The 22,290-nt window shown below is 30.2% G+C and overlaps 2 protein-coding genes across 8 annotated transcripts; both read right to left on the reverse strand.

The window, feature by feature from the left end:
- Nucleotides 1–185: 185 nt before the first annotated feature.
- LOC100818433 (MADS-box protein JOINTLESS) lies at nt 186–11,449 on the reverse strand. Of its 5 annotated transcripts, none has more exons than XM_006594609.4 (10): nt 11,350–11,449; nt 11,201–11,260; nt 10,752–10,937; nt 8,127–8,208; nt 4,842–4,900; nt 4,642–4,741; nt 4,492–4,533; nt 2,898–2,936; nt 765–853; nt 186–577 (listed from the first exon to the last, which is right to left on the reverse strand). In XM_006594609.4, the coding sequence occupies exons 3-10, from the start codon at nt 10,931–10,933 to the stop codon at nt 550–552; spliced, it is 621 nt and encodes a 206-aa protein (XP_006594672.1). In that variant the 5' UTR covers nt 10,934–10,937; nt 11,201–11,260; nt 11,350–11,449; the 3' UTR covers nt 186–549. The 5 variants fall into 5 exon arrangements, with proteins under 5 accessions (XP_006594672.1, XP_014621339.1, XP_003541785.1 ...); XM_014765853.3 differs by having other exon boundaries at nt 11,196–11,260; nt 11,350–11,439; XM_003541737.5 differs by having other exon boundaries at nt 11,098–11,260; nt 11,350–11,439.
- A 1,898-nt stretch (nt 11,450–13,347) lies between these two features.
- LOC100810422 (MADS-box protein JOINTLESS) lies at nt 13,348–20,821 on the reverse strand. 3 transcript variants are annotated; one of them, XM_006594611.4, is made up of 9 exons: nt 20,412–20,821; nt 19,805–19,993; nt 16,995–17,070; nt 16,262–16,323; nt 15,722–15,821; nt 15,542–15,583; nt 14,122–14,160; nt 13,930–14,002; nt 13,348–13,641 (listed from the first exon to the last, which is right to left on the reverse strand). In XM_006594611.4, exons 2-9 carry the CDS (start codon nt 19,984–19,986, stop codon nt 13,583–13,585), a joined length of 633 nt encoding a protein of 210 aa, XP_006594674.1. In that variant the 5' UTR covers nt 19,987–19,993; nt 20,412–20,821; the 3' UTR covers nt 13,348–13,582. The 3 variants fall into 3 exon arrangements, with proteins under 3 accessions (XP_006594674.1, XP_006594673.1, XP_003543140.1); XM_006594610.4 differs by having other exon boundaries at nt 19,805–19,996; nt 20,412–20,817; XM_003543092.5 differs by having other exon boundaries at nt 13,902–14,002; nt 19,805–19,996; nt 20,412–20,810.
- Between the last annotated feature and the right edge of the window lie 1,469 nt (nt 20,822–22,290).

The following is a 22,290-nucleotide window of genomic DNA, read 5'->3' on the forward strand; positions in this document are numbered from 1 at the left end:
AAACCAACAATTAGGTCATCAGTAAGCACAAAGATGTATATCATGATTTATGATCAAACCTTGAAATAAGATCAACATAGCTAACAACCTCTACATAAGCTCACACTAGCTTAGTGCTTTATAGTCCCTTTGGTGCTCTTTGTTGGTGGCTAGAATAGAGAGTTCAAGTGCTGAACAATTTGTGCTTAAGGTAAACTAGTTATTAGCATTAACGAGATCTATTTGTGCATACAATTATGCAACAATGATGCATAACTAGTGCAAATCATGACTTCCTAAATGTCAATGGTGTTCAATTGGGTTATCATGTACATAATTAACTCTTAAACCTATAAATGATACAAAGCAATCAGTCTAAACATATGCTTTTGAAATAATATCATAGCTAAACCATATCCATTACGGTCCCACTAATAACAAACATGAATTACTAGAATCTATTATACTTGAACATACGTGAACCATTTTATCCTTGGTGATTCACTCTTCCTTTTCAGTTTTCACACTAATTAAAACGCAGCATCATGGTCCCCTCATTGCTCAGAAACTCTACTTTGAGCCAGCAGGAAAAGGTAGCCTGCAAGGCATAGCAAAACAACTAATCATTCGAGTTGCACGCATGAAAATAATTAAGTTTTAATCGTCTTATGATTTCCTATTCCTCACAATATACATTCATTCACATGTTCTAATTAAAACTCTATAAAAACAAAATCCATTATGATTTTTTTCAAGAATTAGTGGCACATCTTCAAGAAACTTACCCCAACGTGAGGGAGGTGTCAAAGAGCTGGCCTTGTTCATGCTCATGTCTCTGGACCGAACATATTTCATTCCTCGGTAATTTTATCATCTACAATGAGAAAGAAGAGGAACAATATTAAGAAGAAAAAAACTAATATATGCTAACAAAAAAAGTCCTGTTATCGAGTGAATGTCTTAAAAAGATTATTTAAGAGATTTTTTTTATAAAAAAAAATATTATTTAAGAAATTAATAAATATTTTTTATTGGTAATTATGATTGGATTACATTGAAATCACAGTAGAGAATACTTTTAACACTTTTTTCATAAAAGGCATTTCATCACTTTTAATTTCATAATCAATATCTTAAAGATACTTGTTAGTATTTTCCAAAAAAAAAAAATTAGTTATTAAGCTTAATTTGATTGATATGGGTTTTTTGTTTAACAAAATTGCAAATGTTAGTATAGACATAGATATACAGGTAGGGGCAAATACATGAAAGTTCTCAACCTAGCAACTGTTATTAAATTCTATGAGAAAGAGATCAGTAAAAACGAAAGGTAAGCATATCTTTTCTTTAGTGGCCGAATTATTAATATATTCTAACATGTAGCCATTATATTTCTTACATAATTTTTCTAAAGTCCCAAAGAGAGTTCTTAACATTCAAAGGTCTTTTTTTTGGAGAAGCAGAGACACATATAAATAAGAGAGTAGCTTATTGGTGTGTTGGAATAAACCATGTCAACCTTAAAAAAGAGAGGACTAATTGAAGGCCACCTGTTTTTTCACTGCAGCAAGGTCATACCAGTTTGGTGGGCATCGTGGTCTTGGGTGAACATGGTAGGGGTCTTCCCAATGAACCCAAAACAACATTTCCTCCAACACATTTCTGAAGTGAATGTTGGGATAAGGACTAATAGATGGAAATGGTGGTGGTTAGCCTTGACATGGACTATTTGGCAACACAGGAACAAAATCATCTTTTCTAATGATATATTTAACGCTACCAAACTGCTGGACGATGCAGTCTTTTTGTTATGGACGTGGCTTCCAAACTTGGCGAAGGATTTTGTTATCCATTACAACCACTGGTCTACTAACATCACAAGTGGTTTTAGTAGGTAGCTCAGGGTGTAATGATAGACTGCTATTAGATTTTATTATATGCTTTGTACCCAGAAATTGATTCTTTGATAGACTATATTAAGTCTGCCTTGGAACCAAAAATCTGATCCCACTATGTGTATTTTAGAGTACCCCTGGTACTTCATTAATATAAATACTTATTTTTGCTGATAAAAAAAAATGATTGATAATACTTGATAAGAATGTCATTTGGTATAACATCTTGTTTGAAGGCAAACACTTAGGGATTGGTGAAGGAATTAAAAAAAAAATTATTGGAATATGTAAAATTGTGATGTTCATGATTTTTTAATACTCTTTTATGATCACCACAATAAATGTTTTCTCATTTTAGTTCATTAATCAATGTTTTAAAGATCCTGGTTGTTAAGATCTCCGTTTAATTGATGTTCATCCCTACAGACCAGTTAAGAGGGCAGCCACATTGCGAGGCCACAACAATGAGGAATGAGCACGTGCCATGAAAAATCCTTTCGAACAAGAACAAAATGGGAATTTATGGAATGAACTGTAAACAAACCGAGGGAAGGAAACATTGAATCCGAAGTAGAAGACTCGTGGACAGTTCAATCTATGCAATTGCTAGTGTCATAGATCATGAACACACGTACGGTGAGACCAAATTTGCACTTTGCAATATCTTATAACATGGAAAATGCATGAGATCTATAGCCGAGTGTAAGCAAGCAAGTATAATGGGAAGTGGGAATCTGAAGGTATTGTGGGAAGAACTCGCAAATTATGAACAAATACCCATGTGCAGTTGGGAAGGCTACGGTTGTACGTGGGACTGTGATTACTTAAAGGTAACTAATTAATTAATGTTAAAGATACTATATATGTTAAGATACTATAAACTATAGGATTATCTATATTAATTGATAGTTTAAATTTAGTACAAGTCTTTTTGACTTGTAACTATATATGCAACCGATTCTATCTCATTTTTTTTTCTGGGTAATGAAATAATAGAAAGACTATTCCGTGAAAACCAATTACCTGTTTTATCAGCATGTTATCTTCCATGAGTTTTTTTCCCTGTATTGAGAAATGAGAAGTGATAACTAAACATCATAGAGCCGAGAGAGAGATTATAAGACAAACATATGTTGCAACAGTAACATGACGAGAAAGAAAAACTATATGACATTTTTCAGTTGAACATATTCCAGATTTATATTAAGAGTGTAATGCATATTTAAAATAATTTTATATTGTCATTCAATCACAAGTTATCGTTTGAATTATTTTAAAATAATTATTTTAAATGTCAATAAATTTATCATACATGATAAATTATAATTGAATGACACTATAAAACTTTTTATACCGTAAATGCATAATTTTTTTTCTCTTATATTAATAGTGTGATATCTTATAATAATAAATAATTTAAGAGTTTAATGTTTATGCACATATGAACACCCTCATCCAATCATAATCATTTGAATTACTAAGATAATTATTTTAAAAGTCAACAAACTTACTATATATGATAGATTATAATTAGATTATCAAATAAAACTTTTTACATAATTGATGCATAACTTTTTTCTCATAATTAATTGATATAGAAAATTAATACATATTTTCAATACATCAAATATTTGTATTAAACCATCATATTCTTACTATAAACTCATGACTATACTAATAACTTGGAGTTTTTTTTTATAGATAAAGGCTATAACAATAGAATTAATCCAAATACCTAATATTTTGTTTGTTAGGTAAATGACATTTTACTAGGTAAATGGTTTAACTAAATAATTATTTAATAAACATAATCGAATAAGAATTTGTCATGAGTTTAATCATAAAAATATTAAAATAAATTAAAAAACAAGTCATAAATTATTTTTATAAGCTTAAATAAATTTTATACAAAATCTCTCTAATCCCATGTCTAGATCTAGAACTGTTATTGTAATATGATGCATCATCTATATATCAATTTCCAAATATAATGTTTGTAAGTACTTTCAATATTTATACTAATAATTATATTTTCATTAGATAATGCCTTTATAAATTGAGACAGATTTAACAACTAATCATTAGTATATGATTTTTTTAAGTGATGCCTTGTGCTTTACACATCAAACCTTAGTTCAACAAATTGTAAGTGCATTTGTTTTAAGATATTGAAACAATATGGTGTTTACATTATATGATCAATTACACTATAACATCACGTTAATTGATAGTATTTTAAAATTTTAACTATTTAACGATAACAAAGTTTTATATTGCCTAAGATGATCCCTTTCAGAATTTACGAGCCGAATTACTTTAGACTTGTAAAAGAGTGAGAAAAAAAAAAAAGGATTTGCAAGAACCAGGATTGGTTCCATTTGGCTGCGCTCTTTTCTCCAACACATCTACAATCCATCCCGTTTGCAACGATTTCAAATCAGAAAGAATTCTCTCAACTCAAATCTTAGGGATCAGTGTGTTAAGTTTAATATTTCCCCTCTCAAAAAAGTTGTTTTCAAGGGATAGTGAGCAATTGATTTTGTTATTATTCATTATAACCGGGGCCGGGGGAAAAATAAATGCACAAGATTATTTTGACGATGAAGAATAACTCTACCTTTTCCTTAAGAATACCGATCTCTTTTATAAAATTTTCAACCTGAAAGACATGCCACATGTTGTCCCTGTTAAAGAGTATGAATAGAAATATAAATGTGTCCAAACCAGAAATTAAAAGTGTCAGAGAAGGGAATCATAATTCATAAACCTTCGCTTTATAAACACGGTTCAAGGATGAGTCAAGTCGTTCTTCTAATTTCTGAAGTTCCCTTAGGGTCAATCCTTGCAGTTCTTCTCCATTCAGTTGTCTATGATTAAATTGTAAAATTATAATAGACTGAATTTAAATGCATCATAAAATGAATACTTTTGTGATAAAATCATCAACCGATTCCGAGTTAGAAATACCTCATTTCACGAGTCCTGTCTGCAAATTCCTTGTTCAAATCAGCATAATTACATCTCACCTGTACAATCACCAAATTAAACAAATTAGACCTCCACACACACTACTAAAAAAATGTCATATACTAACAAGAAAAATGATAAGCATATATATGTAGTCTTTGTTTAATGTAAGTTAAACTATAACAAAAGACATTGTAGTTTCTCCACAAAGTTTCTCCTCCTAACGATAGTTGTGCAATGGAAATATCTGGAGTTCTTGTCCTCGAACTTAAGCAATTGACATCCTCCTGATTTCTGGAATCAAAAGATTTCTTCCCTATACATCAAAAGCTTTAATTCATTCTAAACTCTTTTTGAAGATTGACTTAAAACGGATTAGGAAACTCAACATCTTGTGCGGTCAATTTCCTTGTAATCTTTTAGCAAAGCTTCTCTAAATATATTTCCATACACTCTCTTCTGATCTAGTCTTTCAATTCATCACTTCTAAACTACTGAATGAAGACTAGCCAATTATCACGGGGATTGGAATCATTGTTGATACACGTACACTCCGCAAAGTGAGCCAAATTGTCTTAAAGGGCCTACGAATTAAACACATCATGATTTCATGTTAAGAGAGGTTTTAAGCAAAATAGACCTATGATTAGGGATGAAAAAAAAATAAAAACTTGCACCCGCGGATATCCTAGAACAACCCATGGCTAGCTCCACCAATTAGAACTTTAAGATATTCTAGAGTTCCAGCAAAAGCTATTTTCGAAGACTTTCCCTAAGCTAGGCTCCCATAAACGGTAGTTACAAACGAAGGATCCTCAGCACATGGAATCTGACTGTTTTCAGATGTAGGGTTTGACCTATCTTTGATAGGACCTCAACCTTCTTCCAATCACTAGTCTTCCAGACACACCAAATCCCCCCGAACTGGGTGGCCTCTCGAATCGACTATGGCACAGTCATCAAAACCAGCCTTTGAATCATTTTTCTAGCTTTAGAAGCATCATAGTGGATTTCCATAAGAGCAAGCATGCTCTCCGTTATAGGGACGAAACTTCACAGTGGATTTCTCCTTGATAATCGAAGATTTCCCCTCCTTGACAACTTGTTCTCTATTCTTGGCTTGGCCTACATCTTCGTGATTCCGTGAAGTATAGCCTCTTAATTGGTTTTTCTCATGATCACATTGATCTATTTTATGTCCATATATCTTCCACAAGCAAAACATATTGAATGCAGACCTTAATATTCAAGGAACAATGGATGTCCTCTAATTATCTCGTGGGTCACTAACGCCCTTCTAAGGTCTAACTCCACACATAGCCTTGCAAGATGTTCCCAAGCAGAACTTATCCTTCTAAGTTCTCAGGAAACAATCATTGAATAATTCAATAGGGAGCCTATTTCAGGTAGGTCCTCCTCATCTGAATCTTCCATGTTCATCCATGATCCATGAAAATCTTCTAGTTCAACGAGCTTGTCTTTGTAAAAAGGTGTTTAGAAGCGTTTTGTGTGGACCATCCTGTTGGAGTACAAGTGTGAGGTGAAGTCCCACGTTAGGAATCTCCCCGGTATTTCCTCGCATCGAGTTTTTTTCCCAACAGTGGTATCAAGAGTCAGGTTCATCCGGAGCCGTCATTAGCTCGTGCAGTTCAAGATAAAGGATAACGTCGCTCATGATGGAGACATGTTCAAGGATGTGTTTACAAAATTGAAGAATGGAGAAGAGTCATGCAAAAAGAGATGCAATCCTTGCATGAGAATAACACCTATGAATTGGTGGAGTGGAGAAGAGCCATGCAAGAAGAGAAGCAATCCTTGCATGATGACCAAAGCACATTGACATAAGGTATCCAAGGTGCCGGTTTGCTACTACCCCCCAATTAAGTCGGGAGGGGGAGATTTGTTGGGATCTCTCCTTAATTGGAGAGGTTCTAAAAAATTCTGGAGCTTTCTGGAAAAGTATAGAATTTTCTAGAACGTCCTAGAGAACTCTAGAGTAGTGTAGAACTCTCTAGAAGCTTGTGAAAGAATGTGGAAACCTCTGGAATATTCTAGAGATGTGTGGAAGCTTCTGGAACCTTATGAAAAAGTATGAAAAAGAGTAGAAAAGTGTAGAGACTCTTAGAATGTGTGGAGCATTCTAGAGAATTAGTCTCCACCCTAGGATACAAGTAATCTCCACCATTCATTGTGGAGGTGGAGTAGTATAAATAAGGGTAGGAGCCTTCATTCCTATCCATTCAAGACAAGAGTGAATCCACTTCTTAGAGTGAGGAAGAGCCTCTTTGAGAGAGAAGAAAAATAGCTTGGGAAGTCTCTATCCTCAAACTTTAGTGAGCCACCATAGAGTAAGTCAATTTTGTAAACATATCCTTGTAACCCTACTATCACTTTGTATAGTGGAAGAATCTCCATATTAGAGAATTATAATCGTGTTCCCAATACTATCTTTAATTACTAAGTGTCTATCTTAACTTCACGAAACGGGAAAGTCCGAGTTTTCCCAACACATCCAAACGCATATGGCTAAAACCTGAACCATCATCTCCAACATCCTTTATATATCTCTACTTTCTTGGAGCTGCGACTAGTGGGGTCTTCCTCCTGCCAAGAAGACCGAGGTTGAACCTAAACCTCCATGCAAGAAAAAGGAACAGGAAAGGAAAAAGAAACGGTTTGAGCAAAGAAAACACTAGCAAGAGAAGAAATGACAGATCCTGTTTGTGTTGTCCTCTTACTTTTTAAGGGTCAACTTAAATCTTGTAGATTGAGATATATAAAGCAAACCGGTGCAATATATAGTACGTTACAGTTAATGCAAAATTTGTCTATACGTAGCATCCTTAAAATTTGGCTTTGAAGCACATGTCCAAAAGATGAAATTCAAGTTTAGACACCAGCTTATATGTGCCTAGATTTCCTTCAAGACAAGTACGGTCGTTCTCATTCAATTTTTTCTCTCTCGACACCAGTATTTTCCATGAAAGAGATAATCTCATTTTAAGGCATAATCATAAATATAAATTTATCTCTCCACAGGAATTTAAATCATAATTTACTACTTTATTAGAAATTAACTCTCTCTACTTCCCCCAACTTCTGTTATAGTAATCATTTTATTTCAAATTAATGGGACATTCTCACTAATTACTTACATTATTTCTTCCTCTTTACAACTTACAAGAGCATACATAATCACAAATATTGTTTTTCTTTTTGTCATTCAAATGCTTGAACACACAATTGAACATCACTAGTGAAATTAAAAAATTAAATGAAATGTACCTGCTCCGTAGGACACGACTGGTCTAATTTTTCAAGGTTAAGCTCTGACCGTAAAATATGCCTTTCAATTACCTTCTGCATACTTCAAACAACAAAAAAGACTGCATATTAATCTCTCTAGGGGGAAAACTTGGATTTAATTATTTGTATTCTTATCATCATGTTTACACATTTGGATATTCTTTCTAATAATAAACAACTTATATTAAATATCTATTAGAAAAACTTACATAAATATCCACGTTTAATTAAACAACTAAACGTATAAAAAATAAATATAACACACACACATAGTGCCTAAAGCTTTTTTAGGCTACTATTCAATCATAAACTACTATGATAATCTATTAATTTTTATTATACTCTTGTTTTACTCTATTTGTGACATGGATATTAATTAAGAAATATAATTAATATTTTGGATTTAATGTTATATGATTTCCTCATATATCTTTTATCTCTTTAATTAATTAGATTTTTTCTCACTTATTGCACAATGACAGTTACTTCCACTAAGGATAGTTCATAGGAAAAAATACTTCATTGATTTTATAAAATGATAACTAATTTAGAACTTTTTTTTTTTGCTAAGACATATAAAGTGGAACAAAGAGTGTAATTATCTAAAAAGTCAAACCAAATATGATTTTCTATTTGTTTGACAATATAAAATTCTGGCATTGCATGCATAATGATGAAACTCATGTATAAATAACTTGTATAAGTTTTGAAATTTAATTAGAATGTAGTGATACTGATTTTAAAAATTATTATTTAATTATAAATAATTATATATAGCAACTTTATTGATTTTAATAATAACTTTTTAAAAGTTATACCTAAGATAATTTTTTATTAGTTGATAATTTTTTTATATTAACGATACATAAAACTTAAACTTGTAAATTATATGTTTCCTTTAATTCCTTTTAAATTCGTTCCACTTAATACTTGATGTTTATAATAAAATTCTATATCTCCTTTTAGCCAATTGGGGGAATCTTCGGCTAAATTTTGGGGCATAAGATATTTTCTTGAAGAAATAACTCTTGAATAAGAATTTTCTGGTGAAAAGTGTAAATAATATTTATATGTCATCTAATTGTAAACCGGCCACATATAGAATAAGTTAATTAATATAAAAGTTAATTAAGTTAGTTGTTATTAATTCATATAGAAAACTATTAGCTAGTAATTAATTTATTATATAAAAAAAAAGTTTACAAAGGTTAGAAGAAATAACATATAGAATTCTCCCGTCTCTTGGTAGATTAGCTTCTTTTTTTCCTCTTTCAAAGAGTTTCTAATTTTCTTAGGATGAATTACAAGTCCAACCTTTTATAAATGATAATTTTCTTATCATTTGCTAAATATGATGGATTTTGTTTGGGAGCACATTCAGCATATATAAAATTCCTTTTTGGTTACAAATTAAGGAGATAAACTAAAAAGGTCATAAAAATATGCACTAATAGGAAAAATAATTTGAGAGATTAAAAATCTAGTTAAGCACGATAATTATTTTAAATAGTTATTCCTATTTGCTTTATATGTTTTTTTTCAACCAAAAATTTTTATTTAAATATACAAAGAATAATCCCGACCCGATGTAGTGGTATAAGATTCTGTTGCGTTCACATGAATGAGAACGATCTATCTAATTGAAGAATTTGTATTTGATTCTTACCATGTGCAAAATTTCCTTAGACTAACAGCAAATATGCACCACGATAAAGATTAATCTCTGATCCAATGAATTAAGAGACACCCATAGTATGTGAAAAAAAAAAAATAATCCCAACCCTTATACATAAAGAGCATCAATTGCCCTTCAATTCCTACTGACTTACATAACCCTTGCAAATATACCTGCACTACACATCACTACATACAACAGCTCATCATTCCCTACTGAGTTACATCCTGACTGCACATTTACATATTTCTGCGTAAAGCAATTGTTACAGACCAAAGTACATTTATATACTAGTTTATTGAAAGAGCATGTGAATAAAGTATATATTTAACAGTTCTACATGTCAACCACTACTATTGGTTTAAAGTTGGATAAATACATATTTTCATCCCTAAATAAGTAGAACTTTGATAAATTTATCTTCGAAAGATAAAAATTCAAATTTTAATCTCCGAAAATGAAAAAAAATGTGATAAATTCATTCATCTGTTAACTTTCGTCTTAATGAAAAGATATACGTGACACATTCATGAACGAATTTATTAACATTTTACACATTCAAACACAAAAATGATTATTTATCCTTTAAATTTTAAACACATAAATCAAATGACAAAATAGAGAAACAAGAGGAAAGTGGTACTACAAGATATTTATAACATCAAGAATTAATTAAACAGTAATGCTAGCTATATGGCACGTAGGAACCTATTTTAGCGAGTGAAAATAATAGTGCATGAATAAGATGAAAGAAAAAAGAGGCTAGCTATATCAACGCAATTAGTACTAATTGATACGAGTAATAAGAATTTGGATGTCCTAGCTAAGTAAAAATTTCTAGTTCGATTATTGTGAATTGATCTCTCTCTCTCTCTCTGGTGAATTTGTTCGAACTCAAGCGTGCGAGAAAGAAGAGGAAATTAAAGTACCTTGAACTACCATAGTCGAAGAGCTTGCCACCAGGTGAAAAGACTATGAGTGCTATCTCAGCATCACAGAGAAGAGAGAGCTCACGTGCCTTCTTGAAAAGACCACTCTTCCTCTTTGAGAATGTCACCTGCCTCGCAGTTACGTCGTCGATCTTCTTGATCGGTATCTTCCTTCTCACCATTTTCCTGAGCAACAACTCACGGGAATATATAACTCTAGCTAGAAAATTTTAAAATATTTATGCATATTCAATTCTGTTTGCTTCTGAGGGTGATCCAGTTTCACATGAAATAAGATTAAAAAAAAAAAAAGGACTCATTATGATTTGGGCGTTTTCGTACTTACAGAGATAAGGGCGAAGGAAAATGGTGATTGGCGAAAATAAAATGTGTCGTGAGAGAAATTATTCCAGTAAAAGAGGAAAAGGAAGTTGATTATGTTACTTTACTTGTTACGATGGAAGGCAGAAGATTCCTTGGCGATCGAGAATGCAGAAGCGAAAGCAACCCTAGCTAGCCAGGATAAATGGGTTATAAAGAAGAAAGAAGCGTAAAGTAAAGAAAGAAAATCAAATCAAAATTAAATACAAAAACTAACCCCAGTCCTTTGATTCCAAAGAAAAAACGGTGTGGGGGAAGACATGAATATGCCACATTTAGTCATTTATCTCTCCATTTATTCCATTTATTATCATCGTACGCACTGATCGATACCCGTCATCCAACACATTTTTTATAGGACCTCGCACATTTTTTTAAGGTACTACTATAAATCTTAGCTATTGATTGTTATAGAATTAAAAAAATTACTTGATTTTCAAAATTATGTTTAAGATGATATTTAATTAATTAACAATATGGAATAATTTGTTCAAACTTGATGAAGTTTATATATGACTTGTGAAAGAATAATTTGTTCAAACTTAACATTTATTTAAAAGAAACTTAATTAAAAACTTGAACTTTACTTATTAAAAAATATAACTTTAATTTGATTTATTTATTTTATTTATAACTTAATTATTTTTAATGTGAAATTTTCCTTTGAATTATTTTTCAACTTATGAATTTAGTATTTAATATATATTTTAATACTAGATGATGATATATTTTTCAACTTAATACAAACATATAGTAGAACCTAGCTGTCTTTAACTTTCATGATAAAACTAAATTGGATCATGTTTGGTAATACGCGTGTTATTATTGTTGGACTAAATTGGATCATGTTTGGTAATACGCGTGTTATTATTGTTGGACATGAATCCAACTAAAGCTACTTAGGCTTTTTTTGCGTCATTTGACGAAAATTCGAAGGAAAACCTAGTGCGTGTTTGTTTCGTCATTTTGCTTTCAACATAAATTCTCATGTTCGAACACACAGCAAAAACAATCATTGGATCCACGTGCACGTACTGTCCTGAAACGCGTTACGTACCAAGCACAAGGTTACATTATAAATGCTTATGCAAATACGAACTCAGAAAAACCAAAGAAAATAAAAAAAAGCCTTAGTTAAGGTAAAGTTTGAAATTTTCATTCATCTCTTTATTTTGTACATGAGACTCCTTTTTATATTAGATGAAACATAGTTGATAAATAATTGATCCTACTTATTGCATACAACTAATTAATTATGACTATTAAGTTATGAACATGCGTATATACTTTGAGTTCAAGTTGACTTTGAAAGAAAAAACGCATTTTGATAAGAGTCGAGATCGAGTTTGAATTTTTGCTAACTTGTTAAAGTGGAGTTGGAATTGGAAACATATTAGAATTAATATTTTTACTTATATACTTTTTTATAATTATGAAATATATTTTAGTTATTAAGAATTTGTATAATTTAAATTATAATAATTGAATAATAAAGTTAAATTATACATTTAACTGAAATATGATTTAATTCTGATTTTTTTTTTCATTTATTAGCTAAGGGGCGTATTCTGAAAAAGTACTACAGTAGATGGTAGATCACATGCTCTAAAATTTAATTTTTTACATATGCATTCAGCTTTTCTTTTCTGTACGAATAGCTTGATGCAACAATGCATTAATGTGAGACACATGGTCAGGTTTCAGGACTAAATGAAAACTCGGGCACGTGATTCTCGTTTCAATAGTCATTAATATTTTTATTGAAAGGTACAAATATTTTTATACATACATTTAAAAATTATATTTCAAAATTAAAGAAAATAATTTTTTTTTATAGACGAGAATCGGATATAAGAAAATTTATGATAACTCATATATTTTGTACTTTGTGTCTCTTTGAATGGAGGTAGAGGAAGGAGATTAACGGTAAACCTTTATAATTGTTCTTTCATTTGATTTGTCCTAAAAGAAGAAAAAAAAGAACAAAAGTATTTAGATGGGATCCAAGTTAAAAGGTATTCAATCCAAACTTGAAGGGAAAATAGTATTTTTGATGGGATCCAAGTTAGAAGGCATTAGATGTTAATTTGTAATTTTTATTTCTTAGTTATATAGTTTGATCAAAAATAAATTTTTATATTATTTCTTAGTTGTTATAGTTGTAATCCAAGTTATACTATTTTTATATTATTTCATATTTTTAAGAATTATGAAGAAAGACAAATAATATTTATTTATTTTTCAAAAAATAAAAATAAACCAAACACTGGGTTATCACATCTGACATAATGGCAACTGCAATGTTCTGTTTAGTTTAGCAAATAAGTTGCTCCAGCTGTGAATTTTTTCCCTGTAAAATCTAGCATTACATGCACTCCACTCACCAGCAAATTGTTAAATACGAAAAAACAACATTGATCTTGGCTGAGACAGAAATAGAACCAAATGCGTTAACTTCTCACTATAGTCTTCTGAACCAACATTTTTGTTTCATTCAAATAAAGACAACCTGCATATACATAGATATTAAGATAAGCACAAATTGCCAATCAAAAAAATAAAAAGATAAGATAACCACAAATCAGAAGAATTAAGCTTCTAAAGTAACACCAGATTTATGGAAGTATTCCATAAATTTTGTATTCTCCCCGGTAAGTTTTATTACTAGACATGTTATTAAACATGTTGAGATGTTAATTACAATGTATTATGAATGACTAAGCTTGTAATAAAATGTTCTAACTATTATAGGATAAAGTGTAAACTAACCCCAGCTTGAGAGATGTGTCAGAATTACCACAGTCTGGAGGAAATTCAGATGAACTGCAGGTAAATGACTCGTATGGTTGCCTTTGTTCTCGTACGAAGCTCTGTACATAAAAATTTCTATTACATTATTTACACCAGTTATTGCTAAGTCATAAAGTATCTCTATCAGGAAGCTCGTGGACCAGAAATAAATGGGCAAGATTTTGAAAGGCGTAACCACCTGCTTCAATTTCTGGTTCTCTTCCATAAGTTTGGCTTCCTTCACGAGCAACATTGCCAAACATCATTGCAGAAAAAGGTTGTGTGAATATAGATAGATGAAAAATTGCTTATACGCTGTATTATTATAAACAACAAAATAAAATACACATTTTTAACACTTCATTTTTACTATATATAACGAATAAATAATACCTTCAGCTTATTTTCTATATATCACGTGGACCTCTTCCGGCTTCTGAATCAGATAGATGGCTTCTTCAAATTATTTTAATAACTTCATGAGTTGAACTTGTATCTTTTAGGTTTCATGTTGGAAATCAAGTTTGAGTGATTGACATTGGTTAGGAAAAAACTAACGTCTTAAGGTTTTAGGTGAATATGCAATGTCGAATTCTATATTGGTAGTCTTGGTTATGAGCCTATCAACCCTTCTTAATGATAAGAATGGTCACACAATGTGTCCCATTGGTAATGAAGGACATATAAAAGATGTGACTCATAAATAATACTTAAGAGTTTTGGGAAGTGGTGACCACAGAAGCAGACTGAATTATGTGTTTCAAGTGTTTCAAGCTCAACGCTAGAGGGATTATGGACTGTCCAACTACAAAAAGGTTGATGATTAGAAGAGCATACACCTTTTAGGTTTGACACCTTGAGGGGTCTTTCAGGCGTTGGCACTTGAAGGGTTGCGAATCGTCCTGTCACAAAGGCCAACCATTACAAGTGCCCAAGCCATAGAAATTGACAGCTAGAAGCACCCATGCCTTCTAGGCTCGGCACTTAATTAAGGGCAGTGGACTGTTCAACCAAACAAACTGGCCAACATATATAGGACAATCGCATTCAATACCCCCCCGATCATTCACACATTTTAGGATTGTTGAGGTCTCATAAGCCTCCAGATTTAGGTCACTTGGCTTCTGGACATATATATATATATATATATATATATATATATATATATATATCCGATTCTATCAGTAAACCAATCTCTTAGATTTCCCAACATTTCATTTTGATTCCCGTTAAGTTTGAGAAATAATGTTTTCTTCGCAACCTTTTACAAGTTCCAATATCTAGTTCCTCACCTAAGTTGCTCACAAATGGCTATAACGTCACAAAGTTAATTTACAAATATTTTCCACATATAGTTTAAGTTATTATAGATCACAAAGGATCTATGTATGATACGCTGAAATAATTTACAAATATTTTCCACATATAGATTACTCACATTTAGAAATTAATTTGCTTTCGAACTGTTTAATCCTATTTTAGGACTATGTATGATACGTTGTCCTCAAAACTAAATTAATTCCGCATACATCACAAAGGATGAAATTTATTTGACCAAAACTACGAATAAATAACTCAAACAAAATATTTGATATGTATCTGAGCGTTGTTGTTTTTACCTTTGTTTTAAGGTGATTGATCTCTTGTATAATTTTTTCATCCTGAAATTAACACGTGTCAAAAGCATGCATAACTTAAGCACAAGGTTGAATAAATTTACAGGTACAATCGAGTTCTAGATTTCATTCCATAAGGGAAATCAACTAATGAACTGAGAGTGCAATTTATTTGGGACGAACCTTAATTTTTGAAATAGTGGTCCAACGTCTTTGAAGAAGTTCCTCCACTTTCTGCAATTCTTTTATTGTCAATCCTTGGATCTCTTCCCCATTCAACTGACTGCATTAAAGATGCATTTATGGAAACCATGTCTTAAATTTTTTTTTATCAGTAACTAACAGAATATATATATATATATATATATATATATATATATCAAGGGTACCCTAACCCTTATTCAAAACAAATCTATATTGTCCAAACCCCCAAAACTCCCCTATCATCCCAAGGTTACCCCATAGTTATATTCTGAAATAATATAAATATAGATTAACCGGGGAATTGAAATACCACGATGTACCCAGCAAGGACTAACATACAAAGCCTACACCAAATAAATCTATCTATGACATCCCGAAAAAAACAACCACAAGTGCCTCCAGCAATTAACATTCAGGGCCCACTATTTTTTAAGATGTCTCTCAATGATGTATATTTTTATGGCGCATGCATTGTATATATATAAGTCTAAATTAAAGTAGTTGCAGTGTAGTGCATACCTCATTTCATTAGTCTTATGTTCTATTTCCTTTCGCAGGATGCCAAGGGAGTCACTTCCAAGCTATACGTACATATAGAATATTTCAGAATTAACTTCAAACTAAAAAAAAACTGCCTCTCCTGATTTCCAATTGTGCATGCTTAAGCAAGCTAGCTATGTCAAAAGTCAAAACTTTATCTAAATCAATTTTTATTTTTTTCATTGTTCCAATTTTCCTTTCGAGGTAAGGATGCAGAATGCTGTAGAAACATTGTGATATCATTCACCAATTGTCTACTTCAAAAAAAAAATTCATTCACTAATTGCCAAGCACTTACAAGAGCAGATTCACTTTAGATATACAACTGCATCAATATTAATCTACGATAAGAAAATTGAAAAATAACTGACGTGAAATCCATAGAATCATCGTGAGACAATTGTTTCAATTTTCAAATGTCCATGAGAGATTGCTTAGCCGGTAACAAGTAACAATAATACTTATTCCACTAGGTAGAATCATTAGACTCTTCAAAATAAAACATTTTAAAATCATCCGAGAAGGAAAAAAACTAAGAAAAAAAAAAAGCAAACAGCAGGAGTACTGCGCTGAACTTGCTTTCTCATTGTAGTAAAATATTCAATTCCCGCTCAGAAACAGAGGCCCCTTTTTCATGGTTCCATGATAAAAAAAAGGTGCATAATTATTAATTCATCATTCAAGGAATATTGGAAAGTAAACGTAATTATACCTGTTGACCAATAGATGGATTAACTAATCCTTGAATCCCTGAATGCCGATCACGCCTTTCAAGTATTTGTTGCATGCTGAGAAATAACAAGGACATTAAAATTAAAATTCAAAATTTCCTCTTACTATTTCTTTTGAACCAACGTATGGGCTCATGGAATCAATAACTTTATATTATGTCAATGTAGATTATTTTTGATCCAATTGTATTACATCAAGTAGTTAAAATCAAATTTGGGGAGTAACCAAATTAAGCATTTAAATTCATATTAATAGGTGTGCATTAAGCTCATAATCTTAGTCTTAAAATGTATAATGAAAGAAGCCTAACACAACTTAAAAAGCTAACTTAAGGGGTGAGGGTTGTCCCTCACTTATATATTTTAATGTGAGATTATTTTTAGTCGATGTGGAACTTGGATTATTTTCAAGACTTAGTATATATATGGTACATTTATGAGCTAACTAGTGCCTCAATGCATATAGTTCCCGCTTATATTATATGTTGAGAAAATTGACTATTCGATCGAAAGCCAAGTTGTAGCTTTGGAATCAAATGGCTAGCTCGTGTGTATGGAGAAGACAAATATAGGTTAAAGAAAAGTGAATCAATATATGGAAAATATTCCAATTTAAAAAAGCAGAAGACCGAATATAACTTTCAGAGAAACCACTAAAAATTGACTCTTTGACCGGAAATTCTCACAGGCAAAACTACAAGATGTAAAAAATGGTGGTTAAGTAAAGTCTTCCCAGAATATATGATTCCAGGATTCAAACCTTGACATTGCTAGATAAAGTCTTCCTAGAATACATTCTTCCTCTGTGATTAGTCATTATTGGAAAAGTAAAACCATACTCTCAAGCATGTGGGTTTCTTAAAATTTTATTTTTGATATAGTTTAATTGTTTCATTTGATTTCTTTATCGGACTTTACTAAGGTTGAGTTTTTTTTTTTTTTTATCTCTTCAACATGAGCCGCCGGTACCGATTATTGTTCTTGCATAGAAAATTTTCTTGAAGAGATAAAAAGTTATAAATCAGGAAAGGTTCCGGCTCGTGTTCTGGCAGAGGCATGCATGCATATTATTGCTTGCATGATCACGTACTAAATGTACTAAGAGATTAAACTCATTAGGATAGGTTAGTGTTAGTGGTGAAGGTTTAGACAGTCTGCTTGTAATTCTAAGCTCAAACTTATAGCTGTCATTATATATATATATATATATATATATATATATTGCGGCCACTACCAGGTTCTGTAGACTATAGAGAATGTGTATTGATGTATAAAATGTATTGTACTAGTATTCCTATAGTATTGTACTAGTAGTGTTGATCATAGTTCTTGACTATATATGTTGCTATCATGTATTCTCATGTTTGATGTAAGTTTCAAATAAAAAGTATGTTTAGGCATTATTGATTCTCATGAAATTGAAATGGCATTTTCATATTTTGTTTGACTTTTGGTAACCGATGGTGATATGTTACTTTTTTTATGAGGATATGAGATATTTTATATAATCTAATTTTATCCTTTTCTATATATATTTATTTTCACTTCTACTTTATTTTATCATTTAATTTAAAAAAATATTAAATTTTAACCAAGCATGTTTTGAAGTATATATACTCCGAAATAATATTTAAAATCAATATATTCATGAAAATATAATTTTTAAGAACATGATAATATGCCATAAAAGTAATATATCCTTAAATAAGCGTTAATTCAGATACATGCATCATGCATGCAAGCAGCTAGCTAAATAATAAACAGTATAAGGAAAACAAAGTTGCGTGATTGTTGAGAACATGTTCAGAAAAAGTTTAACGGAGAAGGTTGTAAAGAACGCAAATATTTTTTCTATTATTTTGGTATTGAGAAGCAACTATTTTGTTTAGGTAGAAAACTATTAACTAGTTAATTGAAAATCTCAGAGCTATAAAAACCAGTAATGAAAATACAGCATATATACATGTGTATAATGATGAACTCACAGTGCATTATTGGTTTTCTCTAAAAATATGGTATATCAAATTTAGAGTTTAATTTTCATGTAGTAAAATTTTTTTAGTGTCGTCGACTTAGAAATCAGTTTAAATATAATTTTAAAATAAAATAATTATTATAAAATTCAAATTTTACATGATAATTAATAATTAAATTATAGTGTAAGAAACTTTACAGAGTTAAAATATTCTAATTAAATTCATCAAGAGTTATTATTATCATATATCTATTTTCTCTTCTATCTCACTTTCATCTTTTTTTTTTCTTATTTTTCTCTGCGTCTAGTTTTTTTCTCTCTCTTTATTTCTTTTTAGTCACACACCCAATTTTTGAGTTTCCATTCGATATTGTGCAAGGTTTTAACTTTTAAATTATAAAAAAATTGTTAAGGTTTTAAATTATGGTTGCAAAATTTTATGATAATGCAAAAAATTATAGACAAATGCAGCAAATAATCAATAATGATCGTGTTGTGATTGTAGACAATATTACTTCAAAAACTTTGACGTTGCAGCCAAAATCATAATTGCATACCTTATTTTAAAACCTTGGTATTCCATTGATCAAAACTTATCAATCTCTATCTATAAAAATAAATAGAGGAGTATAAAAAAATTCACCAAAAAAAGGAGTAACGAAATGGATAAGAATAAGATGATGACAAAGGACATTATGAGTTAGTGTTAGTACGTTTGTGAGTAATTTCCCTTGACATGCACATACATAGAAAATGATGAAGAAAAAAGAGTAAAGAGAATGGTACGGAAATATATATATATATATATATATATACCTTGAACTAGCGTACTCAAAGAGTTTGCTAGTGGTGGAAAAGACTATGAGAGCAATCTCAGCATCGCAAAGAGTTGACAGTTCCTGAGCCTTCTTGAAAAGACCTTTTCTCCTCTTTGAGAATGTTACCTGCCTCGCGTTTATGTTATCGATCTTCTTGATCGGTATCTTCTTTCTCGCCATATTAATTCTTCTATACATACAATTACACACCTTTCATAATCATGCATATATATATACAAATTCCGACCCAATATACATAGATATTCGAGTAGACAAACATTTTCCACATGTACAAGTATCATAAACACAACAGATCAAGGTGAAAACAACATATATATGCATGTACGGTTATGGGGCGTTTTGACAGAAAACCATATACCATGATAGATCTTCCAAGAACAAACAACGAATTAAGACTATGGGAAGCATATATACACAAGGGAAAAAAAACACAAACTTTACTGAAATAACAGAAACATACAGGCCTTAATTTGCAAGGAATCTGGGACAAACCTTTACGGGTTGGAAATTTTGCAGATAAAAGGTGTTTCAGTTTGAACAGTGAAGTTATCATACGAGAGAAATGAAATGAAATGAACCCTTACCTTAATTCCTTGTATTACCAGAAATGGATGGCTAGAATGATTCCTGAAAACACGTTAATGGCAGCTAAAAGAGAAGGGAATGAAAATGAATGATGATGGGGTTATCCCTAGCTAATGGGTAACTCTGATATATCTATTAGTATGCATCCTTTTCCAATCTCTGGCTGCTATTTGCTCAGTTTGGAATTTAGATAGAAGGGAAGACCACTTTATATTGTTTACCAAATAAAGTATTTTATTTTTTTATTGGTTTTTCCATTTGGGAGCTTTTCTTCTACTTTTTTTATTTTCTTAATTCCTTTAAGCCTTTCCGTACAGATAGCTACTGGTATCAATCGCCAGCTATATTGACAACTGATGTGATATGATCTCTAGCCATTTGTACTGATCTCTTTGCTGTGTGAGGATTTTGGCAAACATTAGTAATGTTTTACGGGTGTTTGATTTGATTGTTTTTTGTTTTTATTTTTATTAAAAATAGAAAATGATGATAGAAATATTTTTGGTTAGATTTTTAAAAATATTTTCGATAAAAGTATTTTTACAAATGAACTAAAAATTAGAAATAATAAAATTTTATTTTCAATGTTTTCAGTTGAAATTAGAAATCTCATTTTTAGTAAAATAAAAATACGGTCACAATGAATGTAATTTTAAGCAAATTTAAAAATAAATTTCCTTTTGAGAACACACTTTCAGTATTTTTATTTCTTGAGAACAGAAAATAAAAAGTCAAACCAAACATATTTTCAGAATTTTAATCTTTTAAAAATGAAAACAAAAAATGAAAATGCAAATCAAACACACCCTTAATTTTTTTATATTTAAATATATTTTTCATTTTTTTAATTTTACTTTTTTTATAATTTTTTTCTATTTTATTCTTTAAAAATGTATTTATTTTATTATTTTTCTTAAAATTATTTTAAATAGGGTTTTTTATTTAAACCAAAAACAAAATTATGCCAAAAAAAGATAGAAAAAAATGTTTAATAAAAAAAATAAAACAAACATATTTTATAAAAATTAAAATAACAAAATTACAATAACAAAATTTAAAAAAATACTAAAATGTAGAGACAAAAAAGTATTTAATTTTTTTTATTTATAATTTATATCATCTTTTTTTAGTTATATTATTGGTAGAAGTATTTATTGATGTTATTGATGATTAATTTTCATCTGAAAAATCATATTGGACGCATTTAGTTGAGATTTTTTTTCTTTCAATTATATATTTTTTATTTATAAGATTCAAATTTAATATCTTCCTTAAAGAAATCCAAATTAATACCACTCGAATCAATAATTTATTGGTGGTAGTTAATATCAATTTTTGTACTGGTTAATTTTAAGCAATTAAAATTAAGAAAAAATTTAATGAAAAATATTTTATCATGTTAAATTATATAAATATAATAAATATTTTTAATTATTTTTTAACTTTTAAAATAATTTTTTCAAGGGTGACGTTAGTAAAGATTATTTATAAATTCTATTTATGACTTATGTCATCAAATCCGCTTTCTTGTCTTTGCTAAGCCTTTTCTTTTTTTGCTAAAAATAAAAATGTCAGAGTCAAAGAAACTATTTATGGTCTCCTTGCACAATTATTTTCCTGTGCGTTAACTAACTAGATTTTTATCTAACTTTTTTATACGATTTTGAAATAATGCAGCATAATAGAATGCCGCATAATACATGTTAAGTGTATTTTTATATTTTAGTTTAAACTGCAAAATTTTCTCTCCTTTTATATTTTATTTTTAAAAAATAATTATTACAAAAAAAAACTATCAAAAATACAATTTATAACTATATAACTATTTTTGTTTTTACAGGAACTATATAACAATATAGAAATCCTTTACAATTACAA

This window comes from Glycine max, chromosome 13 (genome assembly GCF_000004515.6).
Source record: "Glycine max cultivar Williams 82 chromosome 13, Glycine_max_v4.0, whole genome shotgun sequence".
NCBI lineage: Eukaryota > Viridiplantae > Streptophyta > Magnoliopsida > Fabales > Fabaceae > Glycine > Glycine max.

Coding starts and splice junctions, on each gene's coding strand:
- LOC100818433 (XM_006594607.4), bottom strand. CDS start 11,407: ATGTGGCATATTCATGTCTTCCCCCACACCGTTTTTTCTTTGGAATCA. Junction 4,901..8,126: donor AGTCGTGTCCTACGGAGCAG/GTACATTTCATT, acceptor GTGATTGTACAG/GTGAGATGTAATTATGCTGA. Junction 4,742..4,841: donor GACAGGACTCGTGAAATGAG/GTATTTCTAACT, acceptor ATTTAATCATAG/ACAACTGAATGGAGAAGAAC.
- LOC100810422 (XM_006594611.4), bottom strand. CDS start 19,986: ATGGCGAGAAAGAAGATACCGATCAAGAAGATCGATAACATAAACGCG. Junction 15,822..16,261: donor CATAAGACTAATGAAATGAG/GTATGCACTACA, acceptor TCTTTAATGCAG/TCAGTTGAATGGGGAAGAGA. Junction 15,584..15,721: donor CCACTATTTCAAAAATTAAG/GTTCGTCCCAAA, acceptor TGTTAATTTCAG/GATGAAAAAATTATACAAGA.